At 43.7% G+C, this 19173-nt stretch overlaps 1 protein-coding gene across 3 annotated transcripts in view; it reads right to left on the bottom strand.

Moving 5' to 3' along the window:
- Nucleotides 1-1666: 1666 nt before the first annotated feature.
- LOC144104961 (venom metalloproteinase antarease TserMP_A-like) overlaps nt 1667-19173 on the bottom strand; it is a 50199-nt gene continuing 32692 nt past the window's right edge. For 2 of the 3 annotated variants that reach the window (XM_077638188.1, XM_077638189.1), the window contains exons 9-13: nt 14929-15037; nt 11996-12163; nt 9619-9757; nt 9384-9509; nt 1667-1867 (exon numbers count right to left, since the gene is read on the bottom strand). In XM_077638188.1, coding sequence (XP_077494314.1) covers nt 1811-1867; nt 9384-9509; nt 9619-9757; nt 11996-12163; nt 14929-15037 — 599 coding nt within the window. In that variant the 3' untranslated portion in view covers nt 1667-1810. The remainder of the gene's footprint in view (nt 1868-9383; nt 9510-9618; nt 9758-11995; nt 12164-14928; nt 15038-19173) is intronic. The other variant, XM_077638190.1, reaches the window with a different exon arrangement.

Below are 19173 nucleotides of genomic sequence, written 5' to 3'. Positions count from 1 at the left end.
TTGTTCGCAAGTTGGCGGCTTGTAGCTTTCGTTGGGTTTCATAAATGACATCGAAATCTGATCATTGCTTTTCCAGTTGCTGAAATAGAGATGTAATCCTGCACAACAGATCGATATATTTGAGAGTGAATACGGTTGTCAGACTGACTCGTCACTGTATTTCAAGCTCTAAATGCTATAAACGAGTTACTAACTAACGTTAGCTATTTAGGCGCGTATCTGCTGAAATGAAGTTTCGATCTGGGATGCTAAGAACGTTTTCTTTCATCACGCCTTGCTTAGTGATGGCGGCCTTCTTTTCTCTGCCTTGTTGGAAATAGCGCGAAGAAAATAAACAATCGCAGCGAGTTGCGCTTGCCCGACTGCTATACTTTCGCCTTCACTAATACCGATATATAGCTGGGAATAATACAATATTTCCTACAAAAATATTTTGGAGAAAATATGGGAGAATTTAATAAACTGCTACATGAAGAAGGTTTAGGTTTAAGGTTTATAGGGTTTAATGTTCCAAAGCGACTCGGGCTACGAAGGACGACGTATAGTGAAGGGCTCCAGAAATTTCGACCCCCTTGGGTTCTTTACCGTGCACAAACATCGCACAGTACACGGATCTCTAGAATTTCGCCTCCATTGAAATTCGATCACCGCGGTCGGGTTTCAACTCGAGTCTTTTAGGTCAGCAACCGAGCTTCCTAATCACTCCGCCATGGCGGCGGAGCATGAAAAGGTGCTCTAAAAGCGAAAGTTATGTATTCTATGTTAGAAAACTTCCAATTACGGCATGGAGACTGAGTGGGTTCCGGCACTCCAAATTTCGAGGAAAAAAACTGCATCAAAAGGGAATGCATTATTTTGTGTTATTCAGGATTATTGAGCTCAAACCTTTTGGATACTACTGATTGTTTTCGTTAGATCGTCCTCTTAAGCTGTTCTATAATTCCCCACTAACACTGCGACAACACAGCAACTAGCAAAAGCTGGCTGTACTTATAAGCCTAAGAAAGACAAAAAACAAGATGGCGAGATCTCTTGCACACTCCGCGATATAGATAAGAGAAGTTCATTTTCAACTGCCTGGTATTGTTCTTATAGAACTCGATCCAGCAGTTTCTCAAGAACATAGATGGAAGGTTCGAGTGGAGTGCTACACCAAGTTAGAAAACTCCTATAGATAAATAACACCAGTATAACCGTTCCAAAAGCCAGTGGATTAGCCAAAAATAGAAGCTTGTGGCAAAGTTTGAGACAGATATGCGAGTACGACGTGACGCAACCTATAGTCTAGAACACTACCCGGTGCCCAAAGCAATGACGGAACTCCACAGGAACTTTTTATGCACCGATGCACGACTTTGTGAGGAGGTCTCAGTGCCTGGCAAATGTATTGAAGCACAGACACCCCGTGCTCCTCCGGTGGTATCGTTTCTCAATCCTCTGTATTATTTTGGGTATTTGATGTTCTGTGCCAGAGCGCGAAGACTGCGGAGCTTTTGTCTCGGCTCTGTTTTTCCACAGAAACAGGCTACAGCAGTGCACGGAAGTGCACATATAGAGTGACAATTTTATTGTTGTTTCTATATAGTGAACACTTTGGCACATTCGGCGGAATTAAGAACGCAATGCGTCCCGTTCATTGGCGTCTTTTAAGAACATGGTGTTGGCACATTCGGCGCAATTAAGAACGCAATGCGTCCCGTTCATTGGCGTCTTTTAAGAACATGGTGTAATGTACATGACAGAAGTGTTTTTTCTTATTTTAGCACGAATGTAGTATACTTAGACAAACGTGTTCAAAGTAAAAAACTCATTATTCATGTATTCTCCAACTTTTCGGCGGCACTGCGCAAGTTCCTTGAATGCAGACCTGAAGAAGAACGGACAAAAAGGAAACAATCAGGGGTACACTTTACCAAGAGGAACGTCTTTTACACAAGAAATATTTGCAAAACAATTTGTTATCTCGCTTCTCGCTAGAATAGGCGTTAGCATCATATGCACCGCAAGAAAAGAGAAGCGCATTTTGGAACAGCTCAATGCAGACACTCAGCCATATCTCTATATATGCATCTCAGATATATGTATGTCAGCCATATGTCGTGGGTGCTGGTCGCGCCGCCGCATTCTCCAGTTTCTATTCTTTGCGCTGTGCAGCACGCCAAGACTGTGACTGTGCTTTCTCGGGTTTACAAGCCGCCGGCATCAGTCGCTCATATTTTTCCAGCGGAACACCTAGCTTGGCGTCAATAACCGCATTAAATTTCCGGCTTTACATGTCCGACCATTCAACATCTTCCCTCTTGTGTGCTGATCAGAGCATTCACTATCCCTCGCTGCTTTCTCTGCTTTATGCGCTGCAGCATTTTGTTCTTTTTTGCTGCGCTTAGCGGCGTATTCGCTTACATGTTTAGAATCGGTTAACACAGCGCAACACACAAGACAAGAAAAAACTTACACCACGAGCGCTGACTATCAACACGAAATATATAAGAAATATATGTGCGTTGCGATGTGCAAAACCGCTTCTAAGTGTGTAACAAGCTGCCCAGAGCTCCGCCCTAACACATTTAATCGCTTACATATACCGTCTTCCCATATTCCTGTGCGGCCGCAAAAGGCAGACGTTGTCGATGTAGTCTACACTTAGATAGAACCTCAGAATGAAGTTGCAAACACATGTCATACAGGTCCTTCAAGCCAATGTCGTAGATCGATAGCGATGACACCGCACAGTTAATCCCGTTTAAAGGAGGCATCAGCCATGCACCTGCGATGCCATGCTAAGGGATTAGCCGCGACGTCGTGACGAACGGTCCACGCCATTGGCTGGAAAGCCGCATGTTATGGGACTGCCACTTTGTTTTTGAGTTGCATTCAACCATAACGCTTTGTGCTGCGGTGCCGAGTAAGCGTAACCTTGCTTATGTAGCAGATCCTCCCTAACTTTGAATCGTTCGAGTCGATTTCACGGCAGCAGAAGTCCTACGTACAGGACAGGACGTGAGCCCGGTTTATATATACAGCCTATTTTTCGCACATATTGATTGCGTCATCAAAAGCGGCTAGCTTTATTTTTAATTTCATTATTGAGTTAGGTGACAGCTTTCCTCTGCGCAGCGATTTAAGCGTTAGTATGAATAAGAATACAACTAGACCACAATTTGCAGGCTAGTTAAATAATTATCAATAGTCGGCCTCTTCACTAGTACAGTCAGGGTTCTCTTTTTAATGCGTAAGCATTACTAGTATATTGTGAGAAAAGGTGGAGGCATCCGTTAGTGTGTGTAATCGCAGGTAATACAGAAAATCTCAGCGACGGCAAGAACAATAGGTGACATCATAGTGCGGCCGTAGGACACCATAGCAAGTCGAGCATCACCATTGCAGACATTCATATACATGTCGTTTGTATCTATATACCCCCACTGGCCGTATACGACGCGGCGCCAGTGTTCCGGACTTGCGTAAAAAATAGTGAGCAACCGTTTGTCGTACAGAGTTCGGGTGGCGTCTTGGATCTCTTTTTGCATTGCATATAGCTTACATGTGCTGCTTAAGCTAGAGGCAAGCTTGCGACGCAGATTCGAGCCGACGACCTATGCAGCTTGAATTGTATGCCTTTCTAGACCTTTTACCTCATTGCTAAAGGCACAGTTTAGGTGTACACCGAGATGTGAGAAAGTCACTGCACAATTTCCTTTCTTCAGAAACCAATTTTCTTATCAAAATTTTGACGCAACTGTTCATCGTATACCGTTGCGGGTGGTGTCATGCGATTTCTTCTTGCATATAGAATTCTTCTTTTAGGTTGAAGGCTAGCTCATGATAAGTATTCGAACCGTTTGTCCAAGTGTTTCACTCCGTTGTTTGTGGAATCAACGTTTGGAAGCGCGTCTTCCTTTCATTTCTCAGTGCGCAACCCGCGTCGAGGTAGAACGCTCATGAGGACACACTAATGCTTTCGCCTTCGGAGCATGTAAGAGGTGGTCAGGGCCCTTTTAATTTTTTATTGAGATGTTTTTAGTCAGGTGCAACTATTACCAATATCAATTTCCAGATTTTTCCAAAATGTAATTCCTGTCCCTGCTGCAACGCAAGGAATTCTGGGGCCGCATAGTGTTTAAGACGAAAGAGCGTAGCCTGAGACGGCGCTAGCCACTCCTTATACACGTTTATGCCGCTTACAAAGAAACACGGACGCTAATGATGATACTAGCTCCAAAGCAGTGCCTGTATCGCAGCGTTTGAAAAAGTCCGCATAGGTGTCCGGTTGGTTTTTTATAAGGCGGCGTAGCAAGCGAAGCATTCCGCTCAGTGTTTGATAAGGAGTCGATACAGGTGTTACGATATGCCAGCTTTCCATGCTTCTATTTTTCCCTGGTGTAATTGCTTGTTCGAACAACGAGTCCACCTGAAAGAGGAAGTGTTCTGGGGCTTAATCGCAGTGTTGCCACAGCAAAAAAATTAGAGAGGACACCTAAGCTCCGGGCTAATCCCACTGAACCCAACCATGCGACCGTGCTTGTGTGTCGTATGGGGAGGATGTTTGGCTCAGAATGAAAGGATTGGATTGGGTTATGATTTTTATGGCGCAAGAGCGTCCACGGCCAAAGCGCCATGGCACCGGGTACTTTTCGATTACTCATGTTAGGGCCAAGGACCCATTTCCCGAGCATTTCACCGTAAATAAGCTGAGCACCAGACCAGGGGAAAGCTTGTACCCATTTTATCAGCGGTGGGTACCCGGCGGCACTGGGGATCGAACCCCGCTCCTCCTGCATGCGAGGCGGATGCTCAACCACTTGGCCAGCGCTGCGGAATGGAAGTGTACTGGAGGGACCGAATCTCCTCATCCCCATCTGATTTTAGGAGCCCGAGTTGGTAGCTCCTCTGAAGTAAGCCATGTCACGTGATGTGGCGCAAACCTACGACCAATCTCTGACCGGCCATATCAGCTGCTAGCTACCACCTGCCAGAGCCATGCTCGTGATTTTTCGCTCACAATGCCGACGCCAGATATTTTGGAGAACGGGGCCATTATCACTATCACGTTAAAAAGTGCTAGGGTTTTAACATAGTTAACGATGTAGACGTGCGGAAGCTCGTGTTTAACCTGGTATTGTAATGATTGAGCCGCATGAGCTGCCGTCATTGCATAATGCCCGCGGTGGCGACGCAGGTCCTGTGGCGCCATCAAGCAGCACGGTCACTAACCAGCTCTTGTCATTCGGGTCACCTGAAGATGAAGCATCACAAATTTTTTTTTGGCTGAGTGTGGACCCTGTTAAAGAATGCTTATGCACTAAAACGTTCGACAACGCTCGCATAACGCATCAGCCAGCTCCGCACTGTTCGTGGGACATTTTTGCCGGGGCTGCATAGGAGCAGTGAGCAGGCGGACATCACGTGACGCTGTCGCCGCAGGATAACGCACGCTCGTATGCGCGGCAAGATTTCTATGGTCGCGCGCCTTAGGCAATGTCCGTGTGTGGCCTCAAAGTTCCTACCGCTGTCCCGGCGACGAGGATCTAAAAATTCAAAACAAAATTTTGTGCAGCGATCGGTCTGGTTGGAGAAAGATATTTAAGTTAGAAAATAATAAAAAAGTTTAAAAACACGACGTTTCAGAACCTACATGGTTGCTTCATCAGGAGCCACGGCAAGCCAGTTGCAGCTAGCCTTTTAAGCCCTCGTTATATGAGCGTTCGCGTCGATTGCCGTAAGCCGTGGATGTAAGAGGGGGCATAGTGTCCTAGCTAGCGGTTACCATTTCCGAGTCAAAAATTTAAAAAATAAATATGAAGATTTTTTGTTGGATGCATTTTTTATAGTAGATGAGATCAAAAGTAATAGTTAAAAATAAATCCTTAAAATAGTTAACCATATTATTAACCCGCCATACAGGTATTCTTTTGCACACCATGGCTAATAATTCAATCCCGAAAAAGTGGTCTTTTACCTGAAAAATCATATTTTAAAAATTCGCAACCGTATTAGGTGAAACATCCTTTATTCACAGTCGTCTATCACGCACAGTTTTCATTCGCACTGTACACGCATAGTGACGGGGGAGTGGCGTTACCATGTTTTTTTTATGTTGCATATTTTGAATTATGTATATGGCATAACGAGGCCTCTGCTGGCTATCGCGCTTATGTGTACTTGAGCTGCGTAACTTCCATCTACTCCTTTTATTTCTATCTGCGCCAGGTGCGATGCTTAATGACTTAAGGTAGCTTGTGTCTTTTTCCTTTTGATTTTGTTTTATTCATCGGTATGCCACGACCACTAACACTGTCGATGAGAATTTGGTTGGGCCGAAGGCAAGGATGAGGACGACAGTGACGCAGACGACACTTAATTTCGTCTCTGCGGAGGTGTTCGCAGAGTGTGCTTTCACGCAGAAACTTAAAGCTCGCTCGCAATCTCACCCAAAATTGAGCCAAAAACAGCGGCTTTCGATGCCGCTGTTTTTGGCTCAATTTTCGGGTGATATATGTGGTTTTTGTAAAATCAAATATAAGAACATATAACGCCGAAGAATAATAACCAGAATGTTCCGTATCGAATTTTACCCGTAGTTTACGCGCGCGCACTTTGCACTCATCGCAGTCTGCGCTATATGGTTGTAAGAAATTACACGGATGTACTGTAACTGAATATATTATTTGCGTTAGGGTCAACGAAGACTGAAGCATTACTTCGATGCTACCTTCCCGCAGAGGAATGGAGGTGAAAAAAAAACACACTTTGTTGAAAGCGGATTCATTTGGCATTTATTTCATCGAAAGTTTTCCAGGGCTAATATCATCAAAAATGCTGCTTAAGACCTCCCTTCTTTACCAGAATTCTTGTTAAACTCGAATGATGGGACACATTGTTGGTGTAAAAACGTATTTTTTTTTGCACAGAGGACAAGTTAATACACGACCATGAAAAGACAGAAAGGGTCAACAAGTTTTTAAATTTTTTTAGCTCATGTAGGCTTTTTAGAAGAGAACGCTTATTCCAAGTAACCTCAGCCCCTCCTCATTGCTGAAGAGAAGGCGGAGCTAGCTGTAGCTCGCTGACGCGTCGCCCTTCTTGCTCAAGCAAGGGCACTGGCTGAGAATACCTGGCTTCGTCTTTTATATATAAGACTTCTTTTCACAATTTCTAGGCTCTATTCACCACTTTAGGCCATTCCACAAGACTTAACAGAACCTTGACACACTGTAATCATGCGCATACTCAATAGTCTTAGGCCCTATACACCCGGTATTGGTTTTAACACCTGTACATTATTTAGCCTGAGCCATCCAAAATCCTCGTGTTTGGCACTCTTTGGCCTCAGATGCCTTTGCGCCAAAAAAAAAACCATTATCAATAGGCAGGGTCAGCAAGTCTCGGCGGTGTATTGCGTGTGGATTAGAATATACAAGGAGCAGCGGTTTATTGTGCAATCATGACCAAAACTCCAACTTATCCGACAGGTAGGTTACCCTAAAAGGTTTTCGACGAGCTCAAAAATCGGCAGCTTAACTCTCTAAGAGCGAAATGCAGACGTTTGCTGAAAAAAAAAATTGCCGTTTCATGCCAGCGACTTATTCGCGCAGGCGTTTTTACAAATGATTATTGCTATGAAACAAAGAATACTGTAAACATTTACTGGCGCCAGTATAAGGCTCAGCCGGACTGAAGTTTCGATGTTAATAGCAAGTCGCGTATTTTATCTGTGAACGTTGTACCGGTTTTCTTTGCAGCATAATTAAGAGATTTATTCGACAGAAGGGTATTTGGCAGTTCATGCTTTGGTGTATTTACATGATGAGGTGGCATGTTTCAACAGAGACCAAGCTAAAGGTTTTTATGCTCCTCAGTTTCAAGGCCTAAGTGACATTTTATAGCGATGGCTACCGTTCCCGCTCAACCTAATTATGCTATAAGGAATTTAAAACGTCGAAATGAAATATTTTTTCATTCCGTAGCATTGCATTTGGTTCGAAGAGAAAAAGAGACACAGTGATTCGTATGTATGTCTAAAAGTTCCTTTTCGGCAGCTGTCAGATGTTTTGTCTCAAAGGCACTAGCTTCGTAGACAGCAGTATCAATACTACCGCCGTCATTGCAAAGCTGTTTCGGTGTTGTGTTGTGTAATCTGCAGATAGTGCGTGAAGTACTGATAATGCTGAAAGGAATAACCACAGACGGGTTCGAGCCTCTCCTGCATAAAAACGAAGCAAACTGACCTTAAAGCTGCTTGCTGATTACCGGCGTTTGTGTACGGAAATAGAATAGACCGCTACCCTTGCGACAATATCTATATTGAATTATTATCAGCGTAGGTACCTCGAATGAGCTTAAAGGATGTTTGGCTTGTAGGTGTTTAACGTCCTAAAGCGACTCAGGCTATGAGAGACGCCGTCGTGGAGGGCTCCGGAAATTTCGACCACCTGGGGTTCTTTAACGTGCACTGACATCGCACAGTACACGGGCCTGTAGAATTTCGCCTCCATCGAAATTCGACCGCCGCGGCTGGGATCGAACCCGCGTCTTTCGGGCCGGCAGCCGAGCGCCATAACCACTCAGCCACCGCGGCGGCTAGTAACGAATATGTCTAGCGCGAAATACACAGAAACACTTTGCTAGGAGCGGGCGGCATCACGAAATACATTGCACATAATATGTGTGAACTGCAGTTAATGTTAACTAATTTCCCGTGGCTTCTATATATCCAGTTTACCTAGATATTGCGTCTCGCTCCTGTACATTTAAACGTTGCAAAATTGAAAGTGTGCAATAAATCTTGGGCTAAAAGTAATTGCTCCTGTCTGCTCATTCCTTGTGAGGGGAACACTGGTTGTTTCAAAATAAGCGAGAAATAATTACAGCAACTAACCAGGGACACTTCTATGCTACAGTAATTGGACATCAAATGCTTTTTTTTTACAATTTTCGCCGCTTTCGCCACCAATAGCGCTTGCATGTCAGCCATATGAGCAAAACGCAACTCTTATGCAAAAACACGTACAGACTCCTCCGTAGAGTGAATTAACAGGTGAAATTAAAAATTCGCCATGTAAGTTCAGATGTTAAACGGCTCAAAAATTTCTCAATAAATTTGATGAGTGCCGGTCATCCTCGCTGGCTTTTGCGAAGAATCATCGCCTTTCCTCATGTGAAGCTTAGAAGAATCGTAAGCAAGAGGAAAGAAGCGATGCGAAATTCACATATCTATATTTGCGCAAAAATAAATATTGATGATGGAAAGGATTCTATAACCATCACTCCTACCACTAGATGTACCTTCCAAGCGGTTACGCCACAGCTGCAGTGTTGCATGAATTCTGCCTAAGGTATCCGTTGACGTATTATTGTGAAAGGAATTGTAACTGTCTCTGTACCTGTCCTTGTTCACCACACTTCATATACTCCAGTGCCTCTACGTCTTTATATGATGTCTGTCCGTTCGAAGTGGCTTCTTCGGAGTAGAGGCAGCGTACCATGCACATGCTTGCGAATGAGCTGCTCTGAAAATGAGAAAAATTATATACTGGCTAATATTTGAATAGAGTGCATAACAAGCGTTCAGTTGAAATGCAATAGCGGAGAGTAAACAGTCACAAAGCAGGTGCTTACTGCGTCAGCTCTGACGTTTATCTTCGCGGCAAACAACCTCTGGCAGTACACCGTTGTATTCATCGTCATGCCGGGGTATTTCCTCGTAATGTTGTATGTGTGGGTAGCTCTCACTTCCCAGCATGAAGAAGCTTGTGTTCTGTGGAATAGCGATAACAAGTAATATAAAGGGCGCTGAGAAAAACGAAACAAAGCAGAACTCACAGAGCCACTGATAATACACGAGGAAGAGAACTCATTTTTATACATGCATTCGCCTTTCTTGTAGATACGTAGTTTTCTAGAGAATCAACATCGTGAGATAGCGCATCTTGCGACCTCCAGTAGGGAACACCACGCATTCCAATGGGAGTACGTTGATTTGTAATTCACAGAAAGTTTAAGAATTCGGCAAGATGATGAACGAAGTTGGTGACTCTGATGGCGCCCTCATCTTACGCCACGCGGATTCTGACTTGCGATGTCACTCCTGATCTTGCCAATACTTCTGGCTTCCAACGGAAATCAAAGGACTGTACCAACTATAAAAAATTGCACGTTTTCTTTAATATTCCGAGCTATGCAGATTTTGCTGACAGCCACATAAAATGAAACTCTGTCAAATTTTAATATCTTGAAATTACTATTTATTCGGAGTATAACATAACTTATGGCATCTTGAGATCGTGAACGGTTCTCGTTTTCATCTTACAGTACGGATAAATAAACGTTATCATGTAAAATGACAGCGCAAAGAAAATGAGCACGATATCGAAGAAACACGGACAGCAGGCCAAGCGCTAAACTACCAGCTAAATTTTTACTGAGAATGTGGCCACATTTCACACACATTCCTCTGAGAACCAACGCAACGGAACAAGGCCATGAAGCATAGGATGGGACAAGACACAGCGCTGAACTCACAACAGATATTTTGTTCATGATGCCATTGCTTTTAAACATGACAGAAACTCTGAAAAAAAATTGTATAAAAAACAGTGGCTCGGCAAGGCATATTGCTCTGAGGTAGCAGAGTACATGTTAAGGCATCATGCTAAGTAACCGGACGTCACATCCAGCAAAATTACGCCACTCATTCTATTATCATGGTACTTAGGTGACCTGGCGAATGAAAACGCGCGACCAGCGGAGGAGCTAAGGGTTAACGAAACGATGCAACCTGCCTTTCAATCAATTGTGTATTTATTTCGTCCTCCATTTCAAAGGCACACCCTTTTATTCTCCGCTGGTTGTACAGTTTTCTTAGGCAGCAGTTAACCTACGGACCTAATAAAAGAATGAGTGACGTGATGTTGCCAGATGTGCAGTGAAGTTTCTTCCTGATAACAGGCCATGTGATGCCTTAGGATAAAAAATATGGATCATTTAAAAAAAATTGAGTTTGTAGTTTAGCTCTTCTTCAGTTGTCATGTTTTTATTTGATACCCCCGTTCCGTCTGCGCTGATATTATACATGATGAATAACGGACAAGCCCACAAGAAGATATTGACTCAACCTCGCTATGAACCTCGCTATGAACCTCGTAGATAGTGAAGTGGACCTCATATACCACTGAAGCCTTCAACTGGATTAACTCTCGGAATACCCCTTTGAAACACTTAATAATATTGTCTTACGTGATGAGATACGTGACTAGCAAGCACCTTTAAATCATAAAGATACTGCGAATTTGAGGCGGAACTGCATTCCAAAAAAGTAAATAACTCTGCACGCAATTGCAAGCAGACCATACTAACGGAATGAAAGCGTTTCCCTTTATGGTGTTCAAAATGAAACGTAATTGCACCGCAGTTTCCCAAATTAAGCAAACAAAATGTTGCTCGTGACCTTACATCGTCTTGCTTAGTAAATTTGTGAATGAAATTCATGACCGGCAAATCAAACTGTTCTCTCTGAAGGCTGCGTGCGACTTCGAGCGAATGAACGTAACTATGGTTACAAAAAAAATTCCCGTAACATTTTCTCCACAAAAGAAGCGTTTTAAGGAAACAAATAAACAATCTGTGTTCATTTCGTCGCCTCGAATATATAGCGCAGAGATGCTGTCCTTATGCATTTTTCTCGCTCCTCAAATCGAACAGTCTCGCAATTGGGATGACAGTGGCCGCTTAAGTGGCAGTCAGGAAACGCTTCATCAGAAGCGGACTATGACATCTTTGGGAAGCCTGGTCTAAATTGCCCCGAAAAGCACCTGAGTGCACTTTTCTCTCTCCCTGGAGTTCTTTTTTGGGCGCTTCACGATTTTGATCGTTGGGTGCTCCGAGCGCTTCCTGATCGTCGTGTTGCGTCGTGTGAGAAACTGTTATTGAGAATGAAAGTGAGCTTTTCCCCGCTGTCTAATCTTGGCTTTTCCTGAAGAATATTTCTGGAACTTACGAGACAATGTACTTCATCTGCGCGAGACTGCAGCTGGAGTAGTGGTGGCTGACTGCGCCCCGCTTCAAGTAGCTCATGAGGTACCCATAGGCAAAAGGGCAGTTCCGTGCACCAGGCCGCTGAGGATACCTCATATCAGCAGGCTCTCCATCATGGGATGCTCCTAGCCTGCGAGAAAAATATTGAATGAAACAGGGGACCGGCACTCTACATCGGTTTCTGCAACAAATTCGGTCTGGTGTCAGCCGCAGTGCATTGTTTACATTCAAACCTGATGACAGAAGCGAGGAACCGCCATGTTCTTATAGTTTAGCGTGACAAAAATTTATTGAGTCAACAGATGTTACAGAACGCATGCCATAAATGATCTCACAATCACAGAACCACAACATCATGATAACAGTATGCAAGAACCGTGATAATGTAGGCAGAGGAGGGGTCGAGTGTCGAAAGGTTTTTTACTGCATGAATTACAGCGCTGCCTCGATTCCCGTCAATTGATTTGTCAAGTAAAAAATTACTCAATTTCACAGTAGATAATATTTAACGATTCCAATCAAAATAAAAGTAAATCTTTATAATTAATGGGTTCGCGGATTGGCTCACGGCGTTTAGGGGGCCTCTTGTTTCAGGGTACCTATCGCGAGAGGCATGCATCTTGACACTCTCCCTCGCCCTGAAGTTTTCCTCTATTGTAGCCAATAAAAGGTTGTAATTCAACTTTACCTTTAGCAGATTTTGTACGATGATCTAACTGAAGCAGAGGCAATAAGATTGTGTTTATTAGTCATCTACAGAGTAGTAATAGCAAATGTATATGATGCTTTTTTGAAAATAGGAAACAAATGCACGCCTTTTGGGCCACGGGTTTCCATAACTATGCATGCTGCCTGGAAATCACTTCAAAACGCAATTAAGGTGCTTTAAAAAAGATGTGGATTCTTAGTGCGCCTAGACAGCTGTAACTGAATTGAAAGATTTTTCTTTTTCTAACTATCTCGTTTTTATCACAAAGTTGTAAAATTAATTAGTAATTTTTGCTCATCACTTCAGCGGTGACAAAACTCCGCAAAATGATAGTTGCGGTTGTGGTTATGGTAGAATGATCTGGGCCAAATTTAATAGGAAATGCGACGCTCGATATTTCACCATGTGTGTGGGCATTCGCCTAGACATTCTCCGAAGGTGACGAATAAGAAGAAATTACATCCTCGAAGCTTACTTGGCCTAGGTGTCATTACGACTCGTCGCTTCTCGTGCAAGTCAACCCATTGCTCAAAGAAAAAAGCTCCACTAAAAGGGGCAGATTTCTCGTGAGCATTCATCATCAGCAGCAGCCTGACGCAAAGACTTTTGCATAAGAAACAGTGGATAAGCAACTTATATGTAATTATAGTAGTAATAATATGTAAACAGAACGTAAAAATAGTGACAGATAGTGATGATAGCTACTGATAGTGACAGTGGTAGTGATTGTCAGTGAAAATGATGGTTTCCGTTAGTGATAGTGCTAGATATAGTGATGTCAGTGATAGTCATGGTGATAGCGATGATTATGGTAGTAATCATGATGACAACTATAGTAACAGTACTGCATAGCGATGCCGATGACAGTGGTGATGGTAGTGGTCATGACACTAAAGGTGATGACAGGGAGAGCGAAAAGAGACCGTGCGTGGGTTAGAGTCCCGCAAAAGTCGTTAGTTCGAATCCCGCAAAGATCGTGGGTTCGAGTCCCGTGAAGGTCGTGTGTTTGAGTTTCGTAACGGTCTTGGGGTCGAATGCCTTGAAGGCCGTAGGCTGGAGTCTCGCGAAGGTCGTTCGCACGTCACGATAGCCATGAACGTCGACATAGTTTGCCCGCCTCGCAAACAGACGTCAAAATAGCTATGGACGTCGTCATAGTTAAGCATACTTCCCATAATATCAAAAAAAAGGGAGGGAGAAAGACAGGAAAAACAAAGGCTTTCGCATTTATGCTCCTAAGCAGACTTAAATGCAATCCTGTAACTTATTTCAATTTCATGCGCCCACCTTTCTGCCGCTCTCTTCTGCGTTTGAATCCACTCTGTTACCCTAAGGGACCAGCGATTATCTTGCCTTTGCATTAAATCCCCTGCTGCAGCCCATTTCTTCCTCTTGGCTTCGACTAGGTTGTCATTAACCCGCATTTGTTTCCTCACTCACTCTGCGCGCTTCCGGTCTCAGTGTTACACGCTCCAATTTTCTTTCCTTAGCTCTCTGCCTTGTACTTAAATAAGGCTGAACCCTTTTCGTTAGCATCTACGTTCCCAAGACAAAGCTGCTGTATACTTTCATTTTGAGGGATATTGGTAAACTTCCATTCATGATCTGAAAATTCCTGCCATAGGCGCTTCACCCTACTCTTATCCTTCTAGTTATTTCGCTTTCATGATCCGGATCAACGGCTGCTACGTTCAGTAAGTAGGCGTATTTGTTCACCAGTTCCAGATACTCGGACTGATGTCTTTTTTACTGTTGTTAACATATTTTAGAACACCGAACGAGTTACGTTTGAATGTGCTCATTTTTAACAAAGCCGGAATTTCATTCGAGAGAAGCGAGATGTAGCCCTGAAGCAAAGAGGCCAGGTAACTTTCTCAAAAGCAGTCGGCGCCTAAAATGCGCACGTGGTGCGCAATTTTACGTGAGTTGTTCAGTTCAGTTCACTAAAATTATACATGATCTCGGCGAAGTCATCAACAGTTCATCAATCAATTTGAAATTTATTATTATGCTTCGAGGTTTTTCTTTCGTTTGCACTGTACGAAATATTTACAGATGTGAGCCTCCTCACCTTCTCGGAATTCCGTGTAAGCGCTAAAGCCAGCTTTTCTATTTAGACATGAGTAGACTACGGCAAACGCTTAACATGTCCTTCAATTTATTAGATATGTTGCCGGAAGACTCACAGGTGGCCGACTTCATGAGCAAAGGTGTCGACTCCGCTGAATGTTCCAGGCTTGTCTTCTCCCAAAGCAACAAACCAGCTGCTGCAGATGCCGTTATTATAACCAAGGCCTGAAAAGAGAGTTTTTAAGATTAAAACAATCGTAAAATGCTCAGAAAATTGGGTTGTGTAAACGAAACGGCCGGAATTGTTGAGTCAATTCAGCCTCACTATCTAGTAAATGAAACAGCGGTTGAAAATTCGTGGCACAAAATGACTTGACACTGTTTGCTCAGTGTGCAGAATTGGAAGACATTTCGCAATAACCCGTTCAGGAACAGTCCCATACTTGTACATACAGCATGAATTTCATCATAAACATGTATAAAAAACGCAATGTGTAAAATGCGTTCTTGAAAACTGCAGATATGTGCAAAATCACCCGTACGATATTGGGCGAGGCTAGCGAAATCAACGCAAGGGTAATTTTCAAAACAGACGCCTACCCGCTTTAAGACAGAGCCGGAAAAGATCCTGTCAGCGCAGGTTTTTTAACGCGACTGTGTTCAGACTTCTACTGTGCCAAAAGACTTGCGCCTTTCGTGCCTTCGGCATCGTCGTCCACGTTGGGCGCCAAAAATAGGGTGGCCCCTGTGGCCACTCCCCGGAAAAGCATCCTAGGTGGGCTACCTAGGTGGCGTGATCTTGTGGTCTCATCAAATTCATCAAAACCTTCCCCCCCCTCCCCCCCCCCCCCCCCCGGATTGTCAGAGAACTGGTCACTGCGGCAGGTGGCAGTTAAATTCTTGATTGATCGCTAGAGATTGCTCGGCAGGAGCAACTTCCGTCGCAGAAGCCGCACCAGTGGAAGAAACTGCCATCGCTTGAAAGTGGCAATCCTTAACCTAGGACCATCCCGCAAGGAGTGGTGGGAGCACTCTCAAGGACCACTGAATGTAAAGTTTAAGATGACTAATTACGCATATGTGGGCAATAGCTCTTTAATCTACTGCATGATACCCTTAAGGCGGAGCTCAAGATGCCTCTCTAGTTTCGTTGCTTCTTGAGAAAAAAATGAGCCCTTCATAAGGCTTAGAATATGTTCATGTGCTTATTTACTTAATATTGACAAGAATGAGGTAAAAAGGTGCAAAACTGCTGCCCGGAAACACTTGTCTTGATTGGTATTGTGGAGATATGAGGCCTCAACAAAAGTGCTTAACTATGCGTCCGGTAGGACAGGAATTTTATCTGCGCAAGCTGGGCATGGTCCTCCAAGCACTTAAGGCTTTTGAGACCTTTCGCCTACGAGATAATAATTCGCACTCGAAAGGGCTGCTCAAAATCTACCTGCTTTTATGTTTTGTGAGAAATAAATTCAGAGCTCCATCCATATCACTGACCATCTTGTCCATTGCCTCAAAAGTTGTTTTCATTTGGTAATGTTGTTTAACGATGACCGCTAGTGTGTTGAAACGAACATAAAGGTTAACCTCTATGGTCGAAGATAAGGACTCATTTCCGGGGTTACAGTGCCCAAGGAAGAGGCTTTCGTGTCAAATAATGGCCAATCGACTGACTGCTTAAGTTCTTTCTTTCCTCGTAGAGAAATATTACTTTCAACGTCACTGCCAGCAAAAAAGAGGCATTTTTCGACATTTTCTCGTGCGGGTAATGACAAAATTCCTGAATAAACATAGAATTTGGTCCATGGTGTTGAAAGCTGGCAACGTGTAGCACCGTTTTTTGTTCGGTATCGGAAGAGAACAAGCCCTAGACTTCTCTTACTGGGCCCAGACAAAGTACGGAATATGACAGGTACGTCGCGGAGGGGGCCACTGAAACCAATAAAGGCCCATGAGGATTGCATATCTCGAATGGTGGTAGAAAACTGATTGTTATAAATATTTCAGATTTCTCAGCAGTGACCACTCTTTCATATTGGCTACTGCTGACGACCAGAGTAAGAAGGTGCGCTTAGCGCGTTCGTTTTAGCTTTTTCAGGTAGGGGGCAGCGTATGGCAGGGGAAGAACTAAGACACTGACAAAACGATGTATGTACAGCATGAATCGCACGTAACGGGAACACGGAAGCTCTTAGATGTTTCCATTTCGGAGCATCACTTGGGCCTTCTCGCAGGGACAGCGTGGCCGTCTGGTGTGACGCCGCGTGACCTCCAACAAGGTCGACCAGCGTGATGACTTTGATGACCAGTAGCAAAATCGATAACCTTTTGAAGGTCATCGGTTCCTTCTTTAGCTAGCGCACTAATTCCTTCTATTTTTTTCCTCTTCTGCTGCTTCTTATGTCAAAAACAGCCCCAAGTATTGAATTTCACTCGCGTGAAAGAGTGTAACTGAACAATTTTAAACTGAGTGTTTTTCATGGTTGAACCCTTTCCTTATTTTTTAATTCGGTGATTCTTCGGAAGGCCGAATGCAGTGACTGATCTTTCTGATAATTTCTTTAGCGCTTAAGGCCCATGAAATTAATCGCAGAGGCTTTAGTACTATAGTTTGTAAGTGCGTTATGACGAACGCCGAAGCGTTGCGGAGATATCAGGCAGGAATGACTGATCCTTTAATCGTTTTCCTCACCGAAATTGTGCCACTATTGATATAGACGCATGCGTTAGAAACGAAAGAAGCGCGGGCTAGCTCGAAAGAAATGCATGTAAGTTCTGTGGCAGAAGGTGATGTCTACATGGCGCCTCTTCTGACAGTTACAGGATAAAACGGGACCAGTGCCTGAAGCACTCAGCAATCAGAAAGGAGAGGCCTAAAACAGTGTAAATAAAGGTCCTTCTAGAGAATACGAATTTTGAAGTTCATTTCATCCCGATGGCATTTTTCTTTTTTCAAACAGTGTATGCTACATTTTTCTTCCTCTGCCAAGTAAGGCAAAAGCAAACCTCTGAAATCCACTGCGTTTCAAGTAAATTTCATGAGTGACGTTGTTGAAAGTACTCATCTTTGTAAGGAAATCTGAAGCTTGCTATGTTAGTTACTTATGAAGGAAACAGCTTCGATAATTTACGTCTATGGTAGTGCATCACACACCATGGCATGTAAAGACAAAGGCAAAATTCATTTAATGGCTGGCCGTCCTCCTATCTACTCCTCTCTTCTCCGACACTTTCTCAAAGCCTGTAATCGGCATTTTCATAGCAATGGGAATTTAGCGGCGCATATTACCTATATTAGTGGAGCGATCGTTTTATATCTATTAGATGTATCCGCTGACAACTTCGAGGTTTTAACTGCTACTCTCATTTTATGAGAATTAGTGCGTGCCCGCGTGCGTTTTATTTTGCAGAAACACTCTTAAGGTGATGTTTATCTCGTTATGTTTTCTAGTTAGCTCTGGTTCTGTATTGCGTACGGATCGCAAAATTATGCGAGGAGCGATGGAAATTTGCGCAAGTAAAAAATTTTGAGAACGCTATTTCCTAGGGTTTTCTCCTCTGGATGAGCGAATTAGAAAGCTCAGAACGAAATATTTTGGAAGCGCGGCTTAGCTAAGGCATGAGGTCTCTTAACGCAGCGCATGGGGTATACCACAGTAAGGCTCATTGTATGACGCGTGTCTTGTTATCTTCTGTATAATTAAACGTAGTCTTACACCACAGGCCGCAAATAAGTTGCAACAAAATGGGTCTGGTGCAATGATTTTACTGCTTCTATGTCGATTGAAGACAATCTCTGGGCGCAAATCCTCTCCATACGATTTTCTCAAAACATTACTTCCTAACTACCTCGCCTTTCCTATGAATACCGCAGACCCCGTCTTCATGTCTCTTCAAAATTGGTTTATCTTCGTCACGTAAAATATTCTCCCCGAATTGGCTGGTTTTTGCGTTTGAGATAAATAGGACCCAGTTTCCTGTTAAGTTTCAGGGCCCTTTTTAAGGAATTGAAAGGCAATGTGCTTGAATACTTCAACTGAGATGTTTCGCGCATTTGCCAAGGGCATACGTTGCTATGATCCTTGGCGACATCCAGCGGGCAGTAGCTGCCCCGCGTTTCGATGGAGGCGAAACGGAAAAGGCACCTGCGTGCTGTTCGATGTCAGTGCACGTTAAATATCTCCAGGTGGTCGAAACATCCGGAGCCCTTCACTACGACACCCCCGTCCCTCTTTCTTCTTTGACGCGGACCTTCCTGCTTTTCCTTACTGGTATTGAGGCGCCCACCGTGAGTGATAGAGTTGAAAATTGGTTTTTGAGGAAAGGGAGTTGAAGAGTTACTGAGTTGTTTCCGGTCCCCC

This window comes from Amblyomma americanum, chromosome 9 (genome assembly GCF_052857255.1).
Source record: "Amblyomma americanum isolate KBUSLIRL-KWMA chromosome 9, ASM5285725v1, whole genome shotgun sequence".
Taxonomy (NCBI): Eukaryota; Metazoa; Arthropoda; class Arachnida; order Ixodida; family Ixodidae; genus Amblyomma; species Amblyomma americanum.
Note: the sequence above shows the minus strand (reverse complement) of the source record. Positions and strands in the feature narration are given on the sequence as shown.